Source organism: Myotis myotis, unplaced genomic scaffold, assembly GCF_014108235.1.
Source record: "Myotis myotis isolate mMyoMyo1 unplaced genomic scaffold, mMyoMyo1.p scaffold_m19_p_1, whole genome shotgun sequence".
NCBI lineage: Eukaryota > Metazoa > Chordata > Mammalia > Chiroptera > Vespertilionidae > Myotis > Myotis myotis.
In genome coordinates, this window is record NW_023416313.1 from 166,369,489 (window position 1) to 166,392,809 (window position 23,321).

At 46.6% G+C, this 23,321-nt stretch overlaps 1 protein-coding gene across 1 annotated transcript in view; it reads right to left on the bottom strand.

The window, feature by feature from the left end:
• Positions 1–23,321, bottom strand: part of SHC4 (SHC adaptor protein 4) — a 112,688-nt gene that overhangs the window by 77,797 nt on the left and 11,570 nt on the right. The window contains exon 2 of the mRNA XM_036300798.1: positions 1,614–1,684. Within this exon, the coding sequence (XP_036156691.1) occupies positions 1,614–1,684 (71 nt within the window). The remainder of the gene's footprint in view (positions 1–1,613; positions 1,685–23,321) is intronic.

A 23,321-nucleotide genomic window follows, 5' to 3' on the forward strand; every position in this document is an offset into this window, starting at 1 on the left:
CCATCCAGCCTCTCCCTCCCCTGAGTTGGAGCCCACTGGTCACTGCCTGGTATCCACTCTTGGAAGAAGATGCACTTTCTTCACACTCTTACCGGACAGGCCAACTGCCCAGGTTTGGGGCCTTGTCAGGGTTGACGCTATGGACCAATGGTGCACACACCGCCTTCCCTCTGCCTGAGCTCTCTTCCCCCAGACACTCCCATGCTGGATCCCTCATTTTATTCAGAGATTAGCTCAAATATCTTCTCCTCAGAGAGGCCTTCCCCACCACCAAATCTAACAACAACCCACCGCCCTCGAGCCTCTGCGAATCTGCCCAGAGCATAGTCGGCCATGCCCAAATCACATACAGACACATCTGCAAGGAATACCATCCAGAAACCACAGCAGCCACTTCCTTGGGTTTGTACCTTAGTCACACACTGAAATGTCATGGCATAGAAAAAACATAGTGTTGTACCAGTTATGAAACAATGGGAAAATATGCACTTACAAGTTTACAACGATTTAAAAAATAGGCCCTAACAAAAGACAGACACATGGCTGGGAGGGAGGAGCACCATCTAGTGCAGTTCTTCTGTAGAACAATCTAGCAATACACAGCAGCAGCCTTCAAAATAGTTACAGTGTTTGGCCTAGTGATAAACATTGAGGACATTATGCTATCCAAAAAAAAAAAAGACCACCCTAACTGGTTTGGCTCAGTGGATAGAGCGTCGCCTGCAGACTGAAGGGTCCCAGGTTCGATTCCAGTCAAGGATATGTACCTTGGTTGCGGGCACATCCCCAGTGGGGGGGGGGCGGGGGGGGGACGGGGATGGGTGCAGGAGGCAGCTGATTGATGTTTCTCTCTCATTGATGTTTCTAACTCTCTATCCCTCTCCCTTCCTCTCTGTAAAAAAATAAAAAATAAAAAAAATAAATAAAATATATTTTTTAAAAAAAGACCAACACTGTACGATTCCACATATATGAGGTGCCTAGAGTAGTCAAATTCATAGACATGAAATAGAATGATGGCTGCCAGGGCTGGGGCCGGGTGGGGAATGGGGACTGGGGAGTTAGGTTTAATGAATACAGAGTTTCAAATTGGGAAGATGAAACAGTTCTCGTCTTCTTTTCAGCTACTTCCTCCACAGGTCTCAGATTCTACTGTAAGGCCCTATTTCTAGGCAGAATTTTAAAAACTGTTGGTACCTGGGAAACCAGCTATTTCTATGACTGCATCATCTTCCCAGTTCTCATACACAATGCAGGTGCTCTGCCACAGAACTGGGAAATCTTTCACATGACGTGATAAGGGGACTTATCCCCGGTCACTGGACTGTGTTCCAGCTTCCAGGCATCTGAATAACAACCCATGGGGACTTTAAAGGCTTGCATGACATTTCTGTGGGGAAAAACTGTTGTGACTTTAAAAACAGTTCTCTTTAAAACAACAACAAACAAACAAAAATTGTCCTCTTCTTTTGCCTCTCTGTAACTTATTTCCTGAACCCACGTAGCTCAGCTGGCTGATTTTTCTACCTCTGTGACTTTCTAAATACACTTTCTCTTATTAAAAAAATAACAAAGTGAAAAATAAAACATGGTCCTCAATCTAGTTCTCTTACCTTGTAACTTGAGTTCTCATTCCAAAATCCAGTGACCTCATCGACTGCAGCACTTCAATACAGCCCATGTACTGGAATAAGAAAAGGGAAAAAAAAGAAGAACAGGTAGGAAAAAAAAAAATAGCACAAAGATGTCTCTTAACTTTAGAGTGATTTCCTGGGAGACACCTTAAATCAGCTCCTGCTATCAAATTACATTTACACACTCGGCCTGCCATTGATATTTCTGACCAATAATGGACACACGCCTTAAACTTCAGTTCAGCTATAAAACATCAGCTAAAGTCAAACTATAATATCAGGAATGCAGGTAACAGAGACAAATATGAATTCACTGGTTAACAGCTTGAGCTCTGGGGCCAGACCATGTGATTTAGAATCCAGGCGCTGCCACATGTTAGGTCTGGGGCCTCAGCAAGTTACTCAACATCTCTGCGTCTCGGTTTTTTTTGTCACCAGTGAAATGGGGACACAATCAGAGTTGTTGTGAGAGTACGTTATTGCATGCAGGTGTCCTAAGAGCAGTGTGTGGCACACGCATGTGCTCACATAGTAGAGGAAGTATAAGCAAATGTGAGACTAGTAATACAGAAACACTGAATCTTCTCAGGCAGTGGTTCTCAACCTTCTGGCCCTTTAAATACAGTTCCTCATGCTGGGACCCAACCATAAAATTATTTTCGTTGCTACTTCATAACTGTCATGTTGCTACTGTTATGAATCGTCATGTAAATATCTGATATGCAGGATGGTCTTGGGCGACCCCTGTGAAAGGGTCGTTCGACCACCAAAGGGGTCGCGACCCACAGGTTGAGAACCGCTGTTCTAAGGAGGTAAAGCAAGCCTATAAATGCAGAGAATATAGGATTTCGTAACAGGAGACCTTATTTTTTCAGAATCATATAAGAAGGTGTGAGAAACGACAAAGCATTATGTCCTACACCGAGAATAAGTGAATTGAACTTGAACACGCAGTATTAGGAAAGGCATGGTGACTTAGCAAGCTCAAAGCTGGTTTACATTGAATGTGGTAGCAGAGGGAGCCACGTCAGGCTGCTGTGAGAGAGCGAGGCGATCAGTGTGAGCAGCCGATGTCAGCAGCAGTGTGGGGGTGGGACATGGTGAGGGAACAAGGGAGGCTGTGCCTGCCGGAGGGAAGCAATGACAGCCCACACCGAAATGGGATGGGGGCCAGCCGTCGGAAGGAGGGGACAGAGTCAAGTGGCATCACGGAAATAGGTACTACGTGATTCGGGAGCTGGTTTGATCTGGAGAATGAGAAGGATGAGTCAAGGATGACTCAGACATTTCCAGCGGGGAAGCAGAGGGAGCAGTGCTTCCATCCACGGAAACAGGAAAGCCGGGGCCGGGAAGATGAGCTGGTTGGGGACCCATTGGCTGGAAGGCCCTGGTGGGGCATCCAGGAAATGACAAGCTGGCGGATGAAAGCTGGGCTCGGGGAGCGAGGAGAGGAATGAAGCCTGGGGTGCAGACTCCGTAGCCGGCTGGGTAGCTTTGCCAGGTGAGGCCGGGGGAGTGAGTCCTCTTAGCAGAGCCTTAGGTGCTGAGGAAGAGTGGTTCTCAGAGAATGAGCTCAGAAATGTTAGGAGAGCCACGTGGTCTGACTGCAAGTGATCTGTCGGCTCCTTGAAAATTACATGCTTCCTGTTAGCTTTCCTTTGGAAACCGTCCAGCCTCCCTCTGCTTGGAAAACCCTGTGGAAAGGTGGCGGGGGCCAGGGGTGCCTCTCCAACACTTTGCGTATCATTTCTGAACAAATTCTGTAGATTTAGCATCCTAAGAGCTGGTCGGTCTCCCGGGGTTGCCGAGAGAAAGCCTAGGGCTGGGGAGGGCGTGCTGGCCTGGACAATCGCCTGGCGATTCTCGGCCAGGTTCCTGTCCATCACGCTTCGCTGGGGGTCTCTAGAACTGACACACACATCTTTTTTGAATGTCTTATTCTGTCCCCATCACACTTAGCTTCCCAAGGCTTGAGCATCTCAGGGAAGTGAGTAGTGTCTAGAAATTCCAGGTCAATGAACCATAAGATGAGGCAGGGAAGGACCGCTAGGTCAGGGGGTGTGGTAGAAAGCCCATCTCAGAATTGTTGTGAAATGTTTCTAAGCTCCAAGGTTTCTAAGCTCCCTGCCAAGGTGAACCGAAAAGACGGTTTTCCTAACCTCACTGGCTGCTCCTGCTGTTCCTGCCTTCCGGTGTCTCTTTCTATTCCAGAACTTTCCTCCCGCTTCCCTATTTCCTGCACGCCTCACGCTGGAAAGAATGGCCTCCCCACGGAGGTTGGGAGACGGGTCTGGGCTACGGCTCCAGGCCCTGGCCAGTGCCCAGGTCATTTCCCCTTCCGTGTGAATCTATTCGAGATGAGGTGACGCCACCTGTCAGGGTACAGTTTTTGAAACCGTGACCAAGCACCTACATGCTTCACACTCTGCCAGTGTGATTTTCCAAAGTGAGGAGCGGAACAGGCCCCTGCACTGCTTAAAACCCCTGGCACGAATTCTGAAAACAACTGCAATCCTATAAACCTAGACCCCGGGGTTTCTGGCCCTGCTTGCCCTTCCACTCCATCCCCCTCCCCCGCCCCCGCCTCCCATGCTCTTTGCTGCCACACGGGCCTTCTCTCTAGTCCTCGAATGCACCCACTCTTTGCAGCTCCTCGCCCCGCACTGCCAGCTCTTCCCCTGCTGCTCTGCAGGACTGACTCCTCCTCATCCCTCAGGTTTTAGTGCAGATGTCACTGCCCCAGAAGCCCCTCCCCTCGCCCTGCATCACAGCCCCTATTTGTCCCCTTCATGCCACTGACCGACTGTCAGGGTTACCTGTTAATTTGCTTGTTCCCTGTCTCCCTTCCCTTGGCTGTAAGCACCATAAGGGTAAGGACCACGACCACCACTGTGTCCGCATCACCTGGGACAGGTAGATGCTGATGAAAGAATGAATCCGGCTTTTACTGTTCAACTCCAGCAGTATCTTTCAAGTGAGCAGAGGGAGGGAGGTGAAGGTTTGACCCAGAATTAGCGAGGAGCACAGGAGAACTGAGGACTCAGGAACTGTAGGCCAGGAGGATAGCCTTTGGAGGGTTTCTAGATGTCTTTGTTCCTTCCTCTCTGTGTGTTTTGTTATCCCCCCACCTCAGAGATTGGCATCCACCTAAACTGAGAGGGTTTTGCAGTGACATGGATGGGGGAGAACAGTGCTCTACCCTCAGGTGTTGTGGGGAGAAGCCCACAATGATAATGAGCTCCCATGTGTGGGACGGTGTCTAAACGGGGCAATTCCAAGGGGGGGGGGGGGGCGGGCGGTTAGTGCAGAGTGGGGGTGGAGGGCCGGGAGAGAGTGGGCCTTCCAGGGTTTGGTTCTTAGTCACATTTCAGGGTGCTGACCACCTCATCTCCTTCCTTCTAAGGCAGACCATGGTATGGTCTGATCACCCCGCGCCCCTCCACTGAAACCCGTTTTGCTTCACACACTTGTCTGTTGGCAACAGCATAGGTGACACCTTCTGCAGCCTCAGTGAGATAAACTGAAGTCTCTGAAGAAACGTGATTCATGAGGTGCTGAAGGGAAGGTACCCCGTAGGCCTCCCAGCAAGGCCCGAGGTGCCCTGGCCGGTGGTTAGAGCATCGGCCTGTGCACCAAAGGGTCGTGGGTTCCATTCCCAGTCTAGGGCACATACCTGGGTTTCAGGTTTGATCCCCAGACCCGGTGGGGCGTGTGTGGGAGGCAACCAATCGATGTATCTCTCTGGCATCTCTCTCTCTCTCTCTCTCTCTCTCTCTCTCCCCCCCCCCTCTTCCTCCCTTCCACTCTCTCTAAAAAATCAATGGGAAAAATATCCTTGTGAGGAGAAGGAAGGAAAGAAGGAAGGAAGGAAGGAAGGAAGGAAGGAAGGAAGGAAGGAAGGAAGGAAGGAAGGGAGGGTGGGAGGCCTGTGGTGACCAAGACAATGAGTACATCCTCTCCACCCTAAGAACTGTGAGGAAGCCACTCTGAGGAGAGCGAAGGGGGGAAATCAATGCCTGATTGTTGCCACAATTACCCCAAAAACCAGAATGGGGTTGGCCTCCCCATTGGCTCACACAGTCCATTTCACTCAGAAACCATGGCTGTGAGGAAGCAGGGAGCGAGCGCACATAAAAATAACCTCCTCCCTTTGTTTAAGTACCTGCTGGCTGCATAAGTGGATGGTGGCTGAAGAAGTTCAGTTTGTTGATTTAGATATAAACTAGGGATGACAATACCTCTCAATCATTTATTAAAGGCAGATGTGCGCCGGACACAGTCTCTGTTCTTAGGAAAATCGGCCCCATAAGGATAGAACAACTGTGAAAGGGATGACTTTTCTTTCTGTGAGGTTAGTCACTGTTGTTCATTCCATTGAGTAGATGAGGAAATTAAGGCCTAGGAAGGGACAGTGCCTGGCTCCATTTCATTTGTTCAGTGAGATGAAATCAGGGTTTCTTCTAGAGCCCAAGTCCACTTCTGGGCTCTGTGTGTAAGTCTGTATAACAGAACCATCCAAACGAGAGGGCTCCTCCAGCCGGCCCCGCGCACTCCGCGTTAGGGCACCCAGGTGGATAAGGAGGGGACGAGCCTGGGGCCACCTGGTAAGAACAGGCATGAACCAGGCTCCCCTGGGGACAACAGGAGGCGGCACAGGAGACAAGACACTCCCTAACTCCTGACCAGGGGATGAGGGGAGGACACTGAAGACCTTTATTAGAGACACACTGGGTGATGAGAAAGGGGCGGGTCTCAGCACAGCTCAGACAACCTCCCCATTCAGCACCTGGCTAACGCCCTCCTAACTCCCAGCTCACTCTCCTCGTGCCCCGGGCAGTCATAATATTGTTGTACTGTCTGAGCCTCCACCCGCAGCTCCCAGGGAGAGATGAACAGCCTATTCATGACCGTGTGTATCTTGGGCTCTGCATGCCAGAAAAGGAATTATTGGGGTTTTCGGAGAAGAGGAATGAGAGCTAGTTTATGGGAACCTCTCATCCTGACTCTTTCGAACAATATGTTCTCATAGCCTCAGAAAGGGTGTCTGCAGGACACATAGGCACTGCTCACAGTGGTTACCTCTGGGCCTGGGAGAGAGGCAGCCTTTCACTCTTTATTTAATATTTTTGTATTGTTTATATTATTAAAAATAAGTAGGTAGTATTATTTGGAGTGAAACAATTAAATACAGCCTAAAAATTAAATTAATCTCTAGGAACCAGAGTTTATGAGTTACTAGTGGGGTTAAGTCCCTTTATGTTCCAGTGGCACAGCCCCGTCCTTAGAGAGTGCCTGCCCCTGCCCTGGGAGAATGGAGGAATATTGTTCAAGAGAAGGTTTAAGACCGAGGCCCTGTGCTTGATAAGACAAGGAGGAAGGGCACTTTGAAGCCATCAGAACACTGAGAACAGTATATCACCAAGGACGATACGACAAGGGTCTGACCTTCATGCAATAAATGTTCAGAATGATAGAGGCCGACAATGTGGCCCGAAGACACTGCAAGACGTTTCTGCCACCTTTAAAACTTCTAGTCCTTCTCATTAAAAAAAAAAAAAAAATGGGGGAAGGGGGAGGAGAAGGGAGAGAATGTTCTCTTCATAATCGTGAAACATTGTCTCATTTGTTCAGTGAGTTACTTTCCACTCAGGCATCAACTTACTCCAGGAGTTTCTGCCTCCAGACTCTACCGGCACTGCCTGAGCTCACCAACCGCCCCACATCGTCCACTCCAGGGACCTGCTGCTTCTGTTCTTCGGCTCACCCTCGACTCCAGGGCATCCACCGCTGCCGACCTCTAGCCACCTGCCCTTTCCTCTGAACCTCTAGAGCATTTTAGGTTAAAAAGTAACCCAATTTTTAAATGAACAAATGACCTGAATAGACAGTTCTCCCAAGAACATATTCATATGGCCAATAAGCACATAAAAACTGCTCAGTATTGTCCATCACCAGGGAACTGAACATCAAAACCACAATGAGATATTAATTCACACCCTCTGGGCTAACTATAATTTAAAAAAACAAACCCACAAGCTGAAAATAGCAAGTGTTAGCAAAGATGTGGATAAACTAGAACTCTCCTATGTTGCTGAGGGGAATGTAAAATGGTGGCGTCAGTAGGAAAATAGGTTAGCAGGTCCTCAAAAGTATAGCTTGTAATTGTCATATGACCCAGCAATTCCACGTCTAGATATATACCCATGAAAACTGAAAACATATGTCCACCCAAAACACTTGCACACCAATGTTCATAGCAGCATTATTCGGAATAGTGGAAGGCAACTATTATCAGACAATGACAGCAGCAGCAATAACAGGCCACACAAATAATATCTGCAGGCAGGGTGTGGCCCTGATAGAAACTGCTCAGGAAATATGTGTGAATGGATGGATGAGGAATAAATGAGTGAGGCATCAGGAATCATGACAGGTGTTGGAAATCTTCAGCACCCTTGAGGCAGAGTTCATTGCTCTCCCTTTGGGCTCCCAGAGCATCTTGCACTTGCCAAAGTTGCACAAGCCCAGTGGTGCTGCAATTGATCTGTTCAAATGCCTCTGCCCACTGCTGGACTGTGGGCTGCTCAAGGGCAGGGCATGAGTCTTAGTCATCATTACCCCCGGCGCCTCTTCCAGGGCAATCAATGATTTATCTGAATGAAGTAGCCAAGAAATGATGTTCAGGAAGTCTCGAAATAACCTGCATCCCAACTGGACCATCTGTAATGTGATCCTTCTTAAAGGGATACCTTGCCAGTTAAAATAACCCTGACGTGAAGCTGGTCAAAGCCCTCCTCGTGCCAGGTTTGGGTCAGAATGTGCACGGTGCGGGGAGGGAGTGGAAAGTCCTTCCCCTTTAGTGCCACACTGACCTCATGAAAGCCTGGGCAGGCGGGCAGTGGGGGCGGGGACCCACCTCTGGAACGGGAGCTCTGTGGGACAGCAAGTTTAGGGGGCGTTCAGTGAGACTAACAGGAGGCAGGCCTCTGTGGAAGAGGCACAGGTGGGTGTCTTGCCAAATGCTGATTTTTCGTGGAGTGATTGGACAGCACCTTTGAAACTGGCCATCCAAGAGAGCAGGGCTGCTGACACTTCCCTCTCCTCGCTGTTCTCTGTCCCCTGGTGTGTTTCTTCAGAGGGCCTGGTGTTGATTGTACTGTGCATTTGTGTTTGCTGTCTCCCGCACTGTAAGGTTAGTAGCAGACAGCTGCACTGCACTAGCCCCAACACCTAGAATACTGCGTGGCACACGGTAGCCCCTCAAAATAAGCTTTGGTTGATCAAATTGAACATTTTATTTATTTATTTATTTATTTATAATATATTTTTATTGATTTCAGAGAGGAAGGGAGAGGGAGTGAGAAACATCAATGACGAGAGAGAATCATTGATTGGCTGCCTCCTGCATGCCCCACATGGAGGATCGAGCCTGCAACCTGGGCATGCATCCTGACTGGGAATCAAACCACAATCTCCTGGTTCATAGGTTGATGCTCACCCCTGAGCCACACTGGCCAGACTGAACATGTTGTTGTTTTTTTAAATCCAAACATACATCTACTCTGCTGAAAGCTCCTTGTACTCCAGGTTCAAAAGCCTGGAAATCTGGATTTGTTCATTCACTCACATTTGAGGTCTTGGCACCCAGGGAATTTCAACCCTCTGAGTCCTTCATGCTCACAAAGGTGGAACCTTCTAAATGTAAGTCGTGTGCTCTGCTGGTTCTTCCACAAGCAGCTCTCCTCCCCCCGACCCCCCAGGTGCCTGAGCAAGCCAAGGCAGGGCTGGGAAGGGAGCTCGCCTGCCCCGCTGGCCCAAGCCCTCACCTGGATGCGCTGTCCCTGCTAAGCGGACCCCTTGGGCCACAGCCCATTCCTAGTCCCTTGAAGGCCAGCAGAACTGGTAACATGTCAGCATATCTCCTGGGGAACTTTAGAATTAAATGAGGGAAGTTTTAAGTTGATTCAGAAGAAAAGTTTCTCTTTGACAGTGGGCACCCCAGGATCCCACACATGGTGAGTATTGAGTATCAGAAGCCCAGCTAAACAGTAAAGATCTTGGTCTGGTTGACACCTTGGAGACACTCGAATATACTAGGATACAGGCTGTCTACGAGTGTCCAAAAAACCCACCTAATTAATCTGAAAAAAACATACTGGCTATCTGTGGGCGAGAAAAGTATGACACCCATCTGCATCCCATGAGGCGGCTATGTGGTGTCTCATACCAACAGTCCTACTCCCATTGAAAAGCCCTGACACACGGGGGATTGTTTGAACCGAGAGAGGTTTCATTTCTGCCTACACAGCGGTTCTCAACCTGTGGGTCGCGACCCCTGAAAATACATCCTGCATATCAGATATTTACATTACGATTCATAACAGTAGCAAAATTACAGTTATGAAGTAGCAACAAAAATAATTTTATGGCCCTGACCGGTTTGGCTCAGTGGCTAGAGCGTCTGCCTGCAGACTGAAGGGTCCCGGGTTCGATTCCAGTCAAGGGCATGTACCTTGGTTGTGGGCACATCCCCAGTGGGGGGTGTGCAGGAGGCAGTTGGTCAATATTTCTCTCTCATCGATGTTTCTAACTCTCTATCCCTCTCCCTTCCTCTCTGTAAAAAATCAATAAAATATATTTTTAAAATAATAATTTTATGGTTGGGGGTCACCACAACATGAGGAACTGTACTAAAGGGTTGCGGCATTAGGAAGGTTGAGAACCACTGGACAGACATAGTCACTCAGATGGAGGTCATTCCAGTGGCAAAACCACCCTGACAGCATTTGGAAAGCTGTGACTTCTGTGAGGAACAACTCTACACCCTTGTGCTGGGAGACACGGGTGGCTCTTTCTGTTGCTGAGCACAGCAGAAAAGTCAGCCTCTGTGGTCATGAGCTTTTGCCCAAACAGAGATTTATACTGTTCTCACGAGTGTTATCACAGTGAAACTGTGACAGAACCTGAACAGGCGTATAATACCCTTTTTACAGATGGGAAAACTGACTCCCAGAGATACAGTGGTCTGCTCAAAGGCCACAGGCCTGGTTAATGGAGAAGAACCCAGATGTTTCAATGCTTACGGCTGTGCTATTCCATGTCATGTACCTGTCTTGGAGAAGTTTACCACCTAGGGGAGACACCAAGCCCTGCTTCTATGAAATATACAAACTAGCACGCAGTGATGTTGAACACTGGCTTAACAGACACAAGTGTGTTTCATCCTATGGACGCGATGTGCTGACAGCAACTCCCTCACGGTACCTGGGTGAGGCAGGAGGAGTTTCCCCTGATGCTTACCCCCTGCAGTGCCCCATGCTCCACCATGGTAGAGTTGGTGGAGATATTTAAAATGAAAATGAATTCAAGAAACTAAAAACTTCTGGATTAAAGATAATGCATTGTGTCTCTCCTCTACCCACCCAAACCATCTCTCTCTTTCTTTTCTCTCCTCTCTCTCTCTCTCTCTCTCTCTCTCTCTCTCTCTCTATATATATATATATATATATATATATATATATATATATATATACTAGAGGCCCGATGCATGAAGATTTGTGCAAGAATGGGCCTTCCTTTCCCTGGCTGCCGCACCGCCTTCGCTCTGGCCGGAGCTGCCTTTCCGCCTTCCCACACTGTCCAGAGGCCCGGAGCAGCTGGGGCGGTGCAGAATGCCTGCATCGTCACCATGGCAATGACGCAAGCATCCCACCCCTGGCTGCTCTGCACCTGCATATGCAAATTAACCTTCCATCTTTGTTGGGTTAATTTGCATACTCACTCCTGATTGGCTGGTGGGCATCATGAAGGTACAGTCAATTTGCATCTTTCTCGTGTGTGTGTGTGTGTGTGTGTGTGTGTGTGTGTGTGTGTGTGTGTGTGTGTATATGTATGTATATGTATTTTCCCCATGAAGAATTGAAAAATAAAAGTGGTAAAGGCAGGCATCCGCTCTAGGCATCCACTCTAGGTAGCCTGTTGGGTTCTATAAAACTAAGAGGAACTTAGGTACAGCTGCTGCAGCCACCACCTGAGACAGTCAGTGCCACACTCTGTTCTGCACTCCATCGGTCACCCTTTGTTTTCTGAGACCAGGGTTGTATGGTACAAGGGTGAATTCTCCTTGACCAAGTGCACTTTTTGCAGAAATTCCTTAGGGACCTTGTATCTTACATTCAATTTTAATGTTGAGTTTCAAAAGCCACAACCAACAGCTTTAAGCAAAGTCCTTTTTGGGGAGTAACAAGCGTTGACACTGTGTCCCAGCCTACTCAGAAGGGATTTTTATCCCTGGGCAGGCACAATCCTAGGAGACCAAGAGGGCTGTCTTCTGTGTTTCTTGGAGAAAGTCTCTAACCTGGTGGGACTTGCTCCCCATGGTGAAAGTGAGACGTGGGAGGCTGGCCCTGCTCAGACTAAGTTGCTTTTGTAATAGCAATGGACCCCTCTCTCCTGATGGGCCCAGCGAAACCCCAGGTTGTGTCAAAGCGTTAATGCATCCAGAGGAGAAGCCTTAACGGTGCTGCTTACAGGAAGAACCACTGAATAATTGATCCCAACAGCCGTTTAACTAGAGACCTAGGGGTAAAAAGGCAAGAGCTTTCTCTTATTCCCTGAAAGGTGCTCATTGCTCCATCTATTCACTTTATTTTTCTCTTATTTTCATCTGTACACTTACCCCAATCCTTTCTTTATATAATCCAATGTGGGCATTATTAGTGCTGCTCTACAAATATTTCCAATATTTCCCCTTCCCAGCACATAGTAGGGGCACTTCCACTGCTCCTTTGAGGTTGGGCGCGGCTCGTGATTTAGTCAGTGATACTCAAGTGGCCTATCCCATTGGGAGTGATGGTTCACATTTCCTGTCTCTTGTCATTGGGAAGCACAGAGCCTGAGCCTCCCTCAGCCCAGTCCTGAGGGAGAATAACACAGATTAGAGCCCCCCCTCCCCCCCCTTCCCCCCCCCCCCCCGCCAGCCAACTTGCTGTGGATGCATGGCATAAGCAAGAAATAAACCATTTTTGTCTAAGCCACTGGGATGCTGGGGTTGCTTATCAACACAGCAGGACCCAGTCTACCCTGACTGGTGCAGTAACATGACAGGGAAGCAGGGCCGTGCCATAGTGTAGGAGCAGGAGCTCGGAGAGGCGGGCCTGGGTGTGAATCTCAGCTCTGCATGCACCAGCTGGGAAAGAACCCTGGGCAAATCACTTCACCTCTAAGGCCTCCATTTCCTGCTTCATAGGGCTATTACGAGGTGCAGAGGAGGTAATGCGTGGTGTGGTGCTGAGCACAGTGCCTGGCACGTGGAAGAGGCTCAGCAAATGGCAGCGACTACCCTGGGATGACAATGCTTTTATCCAGATCAGTTTCACCTGGCTCCTAGTTTGGGGAGCTGATGGATGGGCCTCTACCGTGGAGGGAGCTCAATCCAGAGCCCTCTTGACAGGAGTGTGACAAACGCAGGGACACAAGGCACTATGGGAGGAGATAGGAGGGTCTCCACCTAGCCTCTGGGAATCAGTGAAGATGTTTCAGAAGGAGGGATCCTGCTTTGAGTCATGAAGGGCAACTAAGGAAAGACTGGGCAAGGAGAACCGCATGTGCAAGAGGTGAGGCAAGAATGAGGGGCGCTCCAAAACTTCCATATGACTGGAGTCCAGAGATACAACTGGGGTTACAGGCAGGGGCTACAGTACATTCGTTATCTAGTTAACTGTCTGTCCACACAATTCAATGAGCTCTCAGGGGGCCATTTACCTTGCATCCTTAGCGTCTGGCACAGTATGTGGCACACAGTAGGCTCTCAGTAAATGATCACAGACTGTCAGAGGACTATAACCACGTTTCAGACCACGTAAGCTTTAGCATGATGCCAATTTCTCCTCGTTTTTCCATAAGTTTCCAAACAACACTTCCACCCAGCCCACTTCTCAGATCCAAATAAATATAAGCTAAAAATATAGCCCAGGTCATGAATCATAAATGAGATGGAAAAGCAGTGACTCACAGAAGTTAACCGGCTTCCCAGGAGAGTATTACCGGATGTCCGTTGCTCTGAAAGGTAAGGCAAAACGCCAGCACGACTGCTACGCAGGTAAAGCTAATGCAATTCCCAGGCTTGCCATTGGTGCCCACCTGGTATCCAGAGGGGCCAGGGGCAGCAGCCCTGTGCATCCCCACAGAGGCTAACAGGGGTGCCCTGGGTGTGTGCTGAAGAGCAGGGCAAAGAGCCCTGCCTACTGTATCCACCACCGTGTTGACTATGACCTTAATTTGGTTACTGCTGTAGCCAAGGCAACACCTTTGCAGAATGGCTTCGCAGATGACCTACCAATTATATTTTGTATCCTTGTCTAATTAAGTTGGAAACTTAATCTAATCTAATAGTGATGGTGTGTGTCAGTCTCTCCTGCCAACCCATAATGCAATTAAAATCCTACATCTTTGGGGTTCTATGACCTTACTTCTCAGATTTGAGATCCTCAAAAATATTAAATAAAATTACACCCTTCATCCCAAAATAACACAAATCTGACTCAGCCTTGAGTACCCAGAATTTTGGGTTGTTCCACGACCTAAAGGTTTTGGTTGAATGAAACACTTATTGGAGGACCAGCATGCATCACACAGGAGGGCGTGGGCAAGTGCTTCTGCACACCAAGCAGCTCCATCAATCTGTCTCTTCTCTTCCCTCCCCACCAGCAGTGTCTGCACCCATCCCACTTCGGAAATTCAAATACCCTTAAACTTTTGCTCCTGCCCCTGCCTGTCAAGTTAAATCCCACTCTCTGGGAATAATCTGAAATCTTGGATAGCAGTATATAGAACTAAATTACTATTACAAACTGGGTACCATTTCATTGTCACTGAAGAAGACCAATTGGAAAGGGCCATTTTGTCAGCCATTGCCATGTTTAGTCAAACACTAGGTCCCAGTGAGAACATCTGTATGATGGTGGTTTCAATCTTCCCAGCTCTCTGGGCCAATCACTTCACCTCTAAACTTTTGCTCTCTAAGGCAGTAATTATGCCCAGTGTGTGGTCATATCTGGAGGTCATGGTGGCCAAAGAACCTCATTTACACCGCTCCCCCCTCCAAGTCACAGCACTGGAGCTTTACGTGAATGGTCCGTTGTTCTGTGTTACACTAAAACCACAACTCACATTAGTCAGTCTCCCACTGGTGATAAACTGCTGAATGATGTCGTACTGGTTTTCAGCGTCTATGACATCTCTGAAAGAAGCGGCCAACAATATGCCTTTGCAGAATTGCAGTCCAAATGTTACTCATCTCTCATTACACTTCTTTTTACATGAAACACAAGAGTTTACTGTAGCTCAAGTCAGTGCATTCTGACTCCTATTATGACTTGGAAGGGCCCTGGAGATTATCCAGTCCAACCCGTCTACTTTTCATGGATTAAAGAATCAAGTGGCTTGTCTGATGTCATTTGGCCCTTAAAGGGCAAGCAGAGTAGAGCCACTAAAGACATGAAACAGAAGTCAGAAATGTACACGGAGAGGCTGGCCAATGTGGCTCAGTGGTTGAGCATCAACCCATGAACCAAGGGGTCACAGTTCAATTCTCGGTTAGGGCACATGCCTGGGTGGTGGGCTCAATCCCCAGTATGGAGCGTCCAGGAGGCAGCCCATGAATGATTCTCTCTCATCATTGATGTTTCTATCTCTCTTCCTCTCCCTTCCTCTCTCTGAAATCAATAAAAACATTTTTTTAAGAAAAAAAATGTACAAGGGAACCAGAGAGTATGATGAAGTGGAAGACAAGGGCACACAGAGCTTCAAAGAGAACAGGTTGTTAACTGAATTGAGGGCAGCAGAGAGAATCAATGTACTGAAGGGCTAGACAATGACCACTGGCATTTGGCAACTGCTGAGTTTGACTATGGGAGTTCGTGGAGCAATGGCAGTAGAGCAGGGGAGCAGAACCAGAGAGCGGTGGTTTAGAGCGTACGATACAGGCAAGGAAGTAAACCAGTGAGCATAGTGCTTTGTTTTACTTTTTCTTTTGAGGAACTTACATTTTAACAAAAGAGGGAAGAAAAGCTAAGGGGAGGAGGTTACTTTAAGGACGGAACCGACTTACACGTGCTCCTACGATACAAAGGTTGACAATGACAGGAGAGGGAGAGAATGGAGAGATCGCAGCCCCTGGGGAGGCAGAAGTGGACACTGTTCATGAAATGTGTAAGGCCTGATTCAAATAAATGCTTTTAATCATGAATCAGATTCTCCCAAGTGCCCAAATCAAATAGCTTTCAACGTTGGAAGGAACATTTGCCCTTTTCCTTTGTCTGGATACTATTTAGGGATTCTTAAATATTCTTATCATCACCTGTGCAAATGGAAACGTTATGGTGAATAGCAGCAAAGTCCTATGGCTTCAGCAACCACAGGGCTGCTTTAGAATTGAATCGAAGAGGCATAATGATCAGAGCTAGAAAGAAATGACCTGCTAGTCAATATTTAAATACAAAACCCTGCTCATAAAACCTTTGCATTGGAAAGGTCTATCTGCCCCAACCCCCTTATTTTTGAAGCATTTATGATATTTTCACAAGTTCATGCAACGTCACAAAGCTCTAAAAAAGTGTAGAAAATTGCTAACCTGTTCCCGTTATCACAGACCTCAAGTTGTCAATGAATTCTAACCTAGGTTTGTGAGTCAAACTCAAATGATGCCTGTACATTACTTAAAGTGACACCTTCAGAAAACAACTTAAATAGAATCTTAGGTTTAATTTGCTAGTTTTGTAGCTTGTAGTCTTTTTTCAAAATCTCAGCATTTTTAACTGAATGCAAGGAATAGAGTACAAGGAGGATCTCTATTTCCTTTAAAGTCCATTTGCATGAGGTAAGTTATTAGTACTCTTGGTTATTACATTAAATAATGACTTTCTACAAGGATGTGTAGTTTAATGTAAGCAATCAGAAAGACAGGCATGTGAAGAACAATGCCAAAGGTAGGAAGAGGTCAATTGGTGGTAACAGCTACTAATGGGAGTCTAGCTCAGGTTTGAGATTCTCATGGAAATTAATAAGCTTCTTTCCTTTTCCAGCCACTGACTATACTCCATACCTCCAACCATTGCCCTGAATACCCCTGACCGATGGCATTCATTGAAAACACAAATGGAAACCAAGAGTAGGTAACACCACGCAGATGGCTCTGAACCAGCCATTCCCATCCTATTTAATGGTTTCTGCTCATAGCATCATTTCCTTTAACATCCTTCTGAAACTCCATATCCTCCAGAAACTCCTCTGATCCTCCCACTGAAGAAATGAGGTAGACAATTCAACCATCACCAAAAATCATCCTTTCCACAACCTAGGCTGGCGGGCTTTAGTGGTCCAGGGGTGGGCTGTTGTAAGGCTCTGCACAGCTCTGGGATGTAACACTGTGTGATGACCTGCCTTTGCCTCATCCATCTTAAACCATGAGCTCCTAGGAGGTCGGGGCAGAGGCTCTGGGTTGCCTACCTCTATTCTTTCCCTGTATTTCCTTTCCTCTTTTGTTCCTTACTAATAGAATCTCCAATGTACCCAGCTTAAAAACTACCATTTCCTAGCTTCCCGTGAAGCCAGGAGACCAATGGGATGTAAAGAATGTCGCTGGATTCCAGGAAAGCCACATAACAGGGCTAACTCAGCCCTGAAGTGCACCATTTTTGTCCTTGCTCATCCCCTGCTGCCTGGAAAACGGGCATGATGGGGGATGAAGCTCCAGTGGCCGGTTGCAATCTTGAGTGAGCTTGAGGATGGGAGCTATGGGTTAAGGATGGCCAAACAAAAAGATGGGAGGAGCCTGGGTTATTGATAACTGTGGCACCACAATGTAGCTCTGGCCTACCTACCTATGGACCTCTTTTACGTGAGCCAAAAAGTAAACCTCTGTCTTGTTTAAACTCCAGTTATTTGAGTCTTTGTAAAAACCTATTCCGAAGGGATACAGAGGCCTTTTAACCTGTGTTTTGCAGATGATGGTCTGGGAGTCAGGGCTCCTCTGTGGCTCCCTTCCTACCAAATGAGTTTTGTGAAAAGGTTTAAGACTAGGATCAGTTCAGCAGTTCTTCCATTGATTTTCCTATATGCCAGCAAAAGTAACATCTTAAAAGTAGTAATCTCTTTTACCTGAAAGAGAGATTTTATATCATAACACCTTAACTGGAGGTCTCCTACTTGACAACTTCAAGTGTCCTAACCATGACTGAGAATTCAGAAGTAACTGCGCAAACAGATTTTCTAACTAACGCGAATGCGTGTGTTTTTCCCTAGGAGAGCACCTTGGTCCTTCATTCAGAGCCCATGCACTCTAGACTTAGATATGGTTTTAACAGGTTGTCTTCTCAGGACTCAGAAGCCCAAATTGAAGTTTTGGGTTCTCCTTGGGATAGGCTCGCTGTCAAAAGCAAGGAGTGATAGCTGACTGAGCAGAAGGAATACAAAAAATTACACAAATATAGACATATACATTTTTCAAGCTCTCCTATTTGGGGACCCAGAGTTCAGGGGCAACTAGCCCATCGTACTCATTAGCTCCCAAAAGTCTGCCCTGCTCTCAGCACAGCACCATGACCATTGAAGAGTGAAAGCTCATTCAATCTGTATTCACTCAAAGGCAGTTCCTAGACCCAAGAAAGTTGAGAGCATGCATCCACACAAAATCTTATACATGAATGTTCAGAGCAGCATTATTTATAAAAACCCCAAAGTAGAAACAACCCAAATGTCTATCAACTGGTGAATGGATCAACAAAATGTGGGATATCCACCCAATGGACCATTATTCGGCCATAAAAAGAAATGAAGGTCCCAGCGGTTGAGCATCAACCTATGGACCAGGAGGTCATGATTCAGGACACATGCAAGGATTTCGGGCTTGATCCCCAGTAAGGGGCATGCAGGAGGCAGTCGATCAATGATTCTCTCTCATCATCTCTCTCTCCCGTTCCCTTCCTCTCTGAAATCAATAAAGTATATTAAAAAAAAAAAAAAAGAAATGAAGTATAACACATGCTACCACATGGATCGTTCTTGGAAATATTTATGCTAAATAAAAGAAGCCAGGCCCAAAGAACAACATATTATATGACTACATTTATATAAAATGTCCCAAATAATTGAATCCACAGAGACAGAAAGTTGATTAGTAGCTTCCAGGGGTGGAAGGGGTAAGTCTTAGAGAGTGACTGCTATTGGGTACTTGGCTACTTTTTGGAGTGCTGAGGATGTTCCAAAATTAGGGGTTATGGTTGCCCTACTCTGAGAATATACTTAAAACCACTAAATGATACACCGTAAGGGTGAATATTTTTTATTTATTTTTTTTTAAATATATTTTATTGATTTTTTACAGAGAGGGAGAGGGGTATAGAGTCCGAAACATCGATGAGAGAGAAACATCGATCAGCTGCCTCCTGCACACTCCCTACTGTGTATGTGACCACAATCAAGGTACATGCCCTTGACTGGAATCGAACCTGGGACCCTTGAGTCCGCAGGCCGACGCTCTAGCCACTGAGCCAAACCAGTTAGAGCCATAAGGGTGAATTTTATGGTGTGTGAATTATATCTCAATAAAACTGTTACAAAAATAAAACATAGATCTAGATTTACAGTGGTTCTCAACCTTCCGGCCCTTTAAATACAGTTCCTCATGTTGGGACCCAACCATAAAATTATTTTCGTTGCTACTTCATAACTGTAATGTTGCTACTGTTATGAATCATAATGTAAATATCTGATATGCAGGATGGTCTTAGGCGACCCCTGTGAAAGGGTCATTCGCCCGCCAAAGGGGTCGCAACCCACAGGTTGAGAACCGCTGATCTAGAGAAAAAATTGGCATTTCCCTTCCAATCAGTTATCAAACATCTTTGAAGAGAAAGAAGTCTATAATCTTCATTACACAGAGGTTTCCATGTCAGTAAAAAATTTAAGTTGTAGAAGATTGACTTCTAAAGGGGGAAGCTTCCATTACCTGAGAAACCCCATGATGTCCTGGCGATGTCAGCTCAATGAGCTTGACTGCATCAGGATTCCTACCAGTGGGTATTGACAGCATCTGTGGGCACATCATTCAGGAGAAACAGCCCTCTCAGCTCACTTAAACAGTTGGGTGATGACTCACAGAGCTTCTGCCCTTTCACTTTTTTCAGAGTTGCTCAGTGTGTACAGGAAACATTAACTCACTAGCCGGTGAGCCACATCAAACCTTTCTGGAAGTCAGCAGGCTATAAATCATAAATAAATATATTATCCGTGAGTGTGTACATTACGCTTCCTGGAGGCCTCCAGGATCAATACTCACTCCTTGCCAAGACCCAGGGGCCTCCGGCAGCAATGCCGACATCCTACCCACCCTTCCTCTTCCTTCCCCCACCCCCTCTCCTCCTTCCCTCCCCAGAATCTCTCCTTGGTTTCCCGTTGGGGTTTGCTGCCTGGCGCTCTCCCTCCTCAATGATCATCTTTGCTCTCTGTGCAATACTTTCTGAACATTCCCTCCTCAAAGCCCTGTCACTGAACTTGGTGCAGCAGTACGGTGCTTGCAGTCTTCATCTTTCTTTTCACAGAACTTTGCAACTTATTACTGCTTGTCATACGAGATAAAGAATTGAAGATCTGGTGCTGAATAAGGGTTTCTTTGTTTCTAAGTGAACAGCTCACAGCTACTCCTGATAGGTTAACATATTTTTTAAAACGTATCTCTGTATTTGAAGGGATTTCGAAGAGATCCGTGAGATAACTTAGGTCCTGAGAGTTCAGCATTATGCAGACAGGTATTAGCTCCCGTGGGCTGTCTACCCAGGATGTGTATGCTGGGGAATGGGGGTGGGGTGCAGTTAAAGCTATTCTGAAAAGTTTTAGGTATTTATTTAAAACGTTCAGTACGCTTAAAATATTTTCTTTTCAAAACAAACACTCTTTCCAAGCATCTCTTCATCTAGCCAGAATTAGTATCTTTAACATCATTTCAGAAACCAAAAGAAAACAGAATGAAAATAGACGCGCTTCTGGTCAGCATTCTCCTCCATCCCACCCACAGGTCCCATCTTGGCCGCAGCACCCGCCTGTGTTCTCTCCGGCAAAGCCATGCAGGTCAGTGGGCGGGAGAGAGGATGCATTTTTTTGAGTAAAGTACCTTGGTTTTTGGCAGACGATATGTAAAAATCGGTTTTGGCTAGAGCATATTTCCAATTGTTAATGTTATCCCATCTGAGAAAGATGTGCATTTTTTTCCAAATGACAAATAAAAGCTGCTGATAACACACTACATCTACTCCTGTAACAAACTTGATCTATTCGTTTAATGTTTACAAAATGTTGTGAAGATACAAATGGCACCCTATAAAACGCAGACTGTGTTAAAAGAAACAAAAAGCAGAGGGTCTTCACTTAGTCCGAAGCTGGTAGAACTATGTTGGCTGTGGGTTTTCTTTGCAAAGGGAAAGGCTTAGGGTCATCGATGAGTTTCTAAATTTAAACCTCTCTAGTAGCTGATTCAGTTTCATCTTCTGAAAACAGGGCCTTGGACAGGATTCTGCAGGGCAGTCGGATACCTGCTGTATCCCTAACTGTGTTTTGTATTTTCCAGTTTGCCTGGGGACACTCTATATAGCACTTTCTCCAAACAGAAACTGGAGACTAAGAACAAGAGTATTCATTAAACACTGTCTGCTCTTGAAGGGCTAGATGCTGTTGTCAAGTTTAGTCGGGGGAAATATGTAGAATGTAAAACACACTCATTGATTACAACTATGCAGCAAAGCTTTTGTACGTGATGCCAAAAATCAGAAATGTATTGTGAGACATGTCAACAGAACCAAGTTGCTGAACTGTTAGCACCCAATACTACAAAAGCTGTGATTGGGTTTCCATTTAACCAATTTGCTTCGGCCACCAGGCGGCTAGAATGTCCACACCTTCTGCTGCCACCATTTGAATTGTGGACGTACCAGGAACCCCACTGTATTGGTGCCACACCAGTACCAGTATATGGCAATTGTAATGGCCAATGAAATGACATGATTTAGGTAGATATTCAACAAACTGATAAAATAGGAGTGTGGATTTCTTAAAGGTAGTCATTTCCATAAAAATTAAGTCAAAAACTTTGGAAAGACTTTATGAAGGCAAGTTGCTTTAAAAAATAATGTTAGGTGTGGATAAGACGACTCTAAAATGATTTTTAAAATAAAACTGATTCTGCACTCAGGTTGCTTTGAGGATGTCTCCAAGATCTCACCTTAAAAAAACTAAAAGGAGGAATGTTGATAAGAAACTATGGGTAGAATTTGTGCAAGAGCAATGAAAGGGGATATTAATCATTGTATTTACAAAACTGAGAGAAAGGCCTTGACTTTACAAAACAAAAGCACATTTATATACGTTGAAGTGTCAAAAGAACATATGGAACAACTTCATCAGAGAAGAGGCCTCCACTATATTGTATTAAGTAACGTTCCATTCTTCTACCCTCGAAAATCACCTAACATCTACCTGCCTTACTGGGACAGTTGTCAGGTTAGGAAAGATGCCCAATCGCCTGGCTTGGCGCACAAAGTGCACACAGGCCTAAGGCTCTCCTAACTCTGCGGGCCTGCTGGACACCATCCTCTCTTCAGTGACTCTCTGCGACATCAAGTTCAATGTATCAGAAATCAAACATCTTATCTTCTCAACACTGTTCTCCTCCTGTGGTCCTCCAGGTCTTTTACTGGCATGTTTCCTCACCCCAACCCAGGCCTTTTACTCAAAATCTCAGGCAGGTTGGATTGGAATCTGCCCTTCCTCTTTGCCCTCTTCATCAAATTTTTCTTCCTTAATATCTCTACCAATGTTTCTTAACTTCACTTCCTCTATGAAGACCCTGATATAGACACTTGTCAACTTGACTATAGCTGTAACAGCCTTTGAACAGATTCCCCACCTCCAGTCACTCACTCCCTTCTCTACACAAATGAATCCTGATGCCTCTTCTCAAATATCTAATAAACTTCTTGCTATAATCTGGCTCATATCTTAGTTTATTATCTACCATTTTTTCCCAAGCAGCTTCTACCCTAACCAAACTAAAATCAGTGCTCTCCCTTGTATGTTAACCATATTTCCTCCATGTGGAATGCCCTTTTATAAATATACTAGAGGCCCACTGCACAAAATTTGTGCATGGGTGGGGTCCCTAGGCCTGACTGGAGATCAGGGCCAATCAGGGCCAGGCTGATCAGGGCTGGGCCGGGCGCGGAAGGAACAGACACTAATGCCACCATCATCAGCACACCCACTACCATGCGATTCCCTGCCTCACCCTCTCCTCCTTCCCTCGCTGCCATGCCGCCACTGTGACAGGCAGGTGGTGGGCTGATCAGGGCCTGCCAGCCACGGGGAAGGATGGGGCACAGGAGGTTGGCTGCTGGCCCCAAGGAGGCAGCCAGCCCTTGGACCCCTGGGCTCTTGGCTGGGGGGAGGGACCGCAGAAGGTCGGCCAGCCAGGGGAGGTTGGCTGTGGGAACCCACTGACCACAAGGGGGCAGCTCCTGCATTGAGCGTCTGCCCCCTGGTGGTCAGTGCGTACCATAGTGACCAGTCGTTCCAGTCATTCTGGTCATTTAGGCTTTTATATAGAGAGATATTTCCTTTGGTGTAACTGCTGTCCATTTT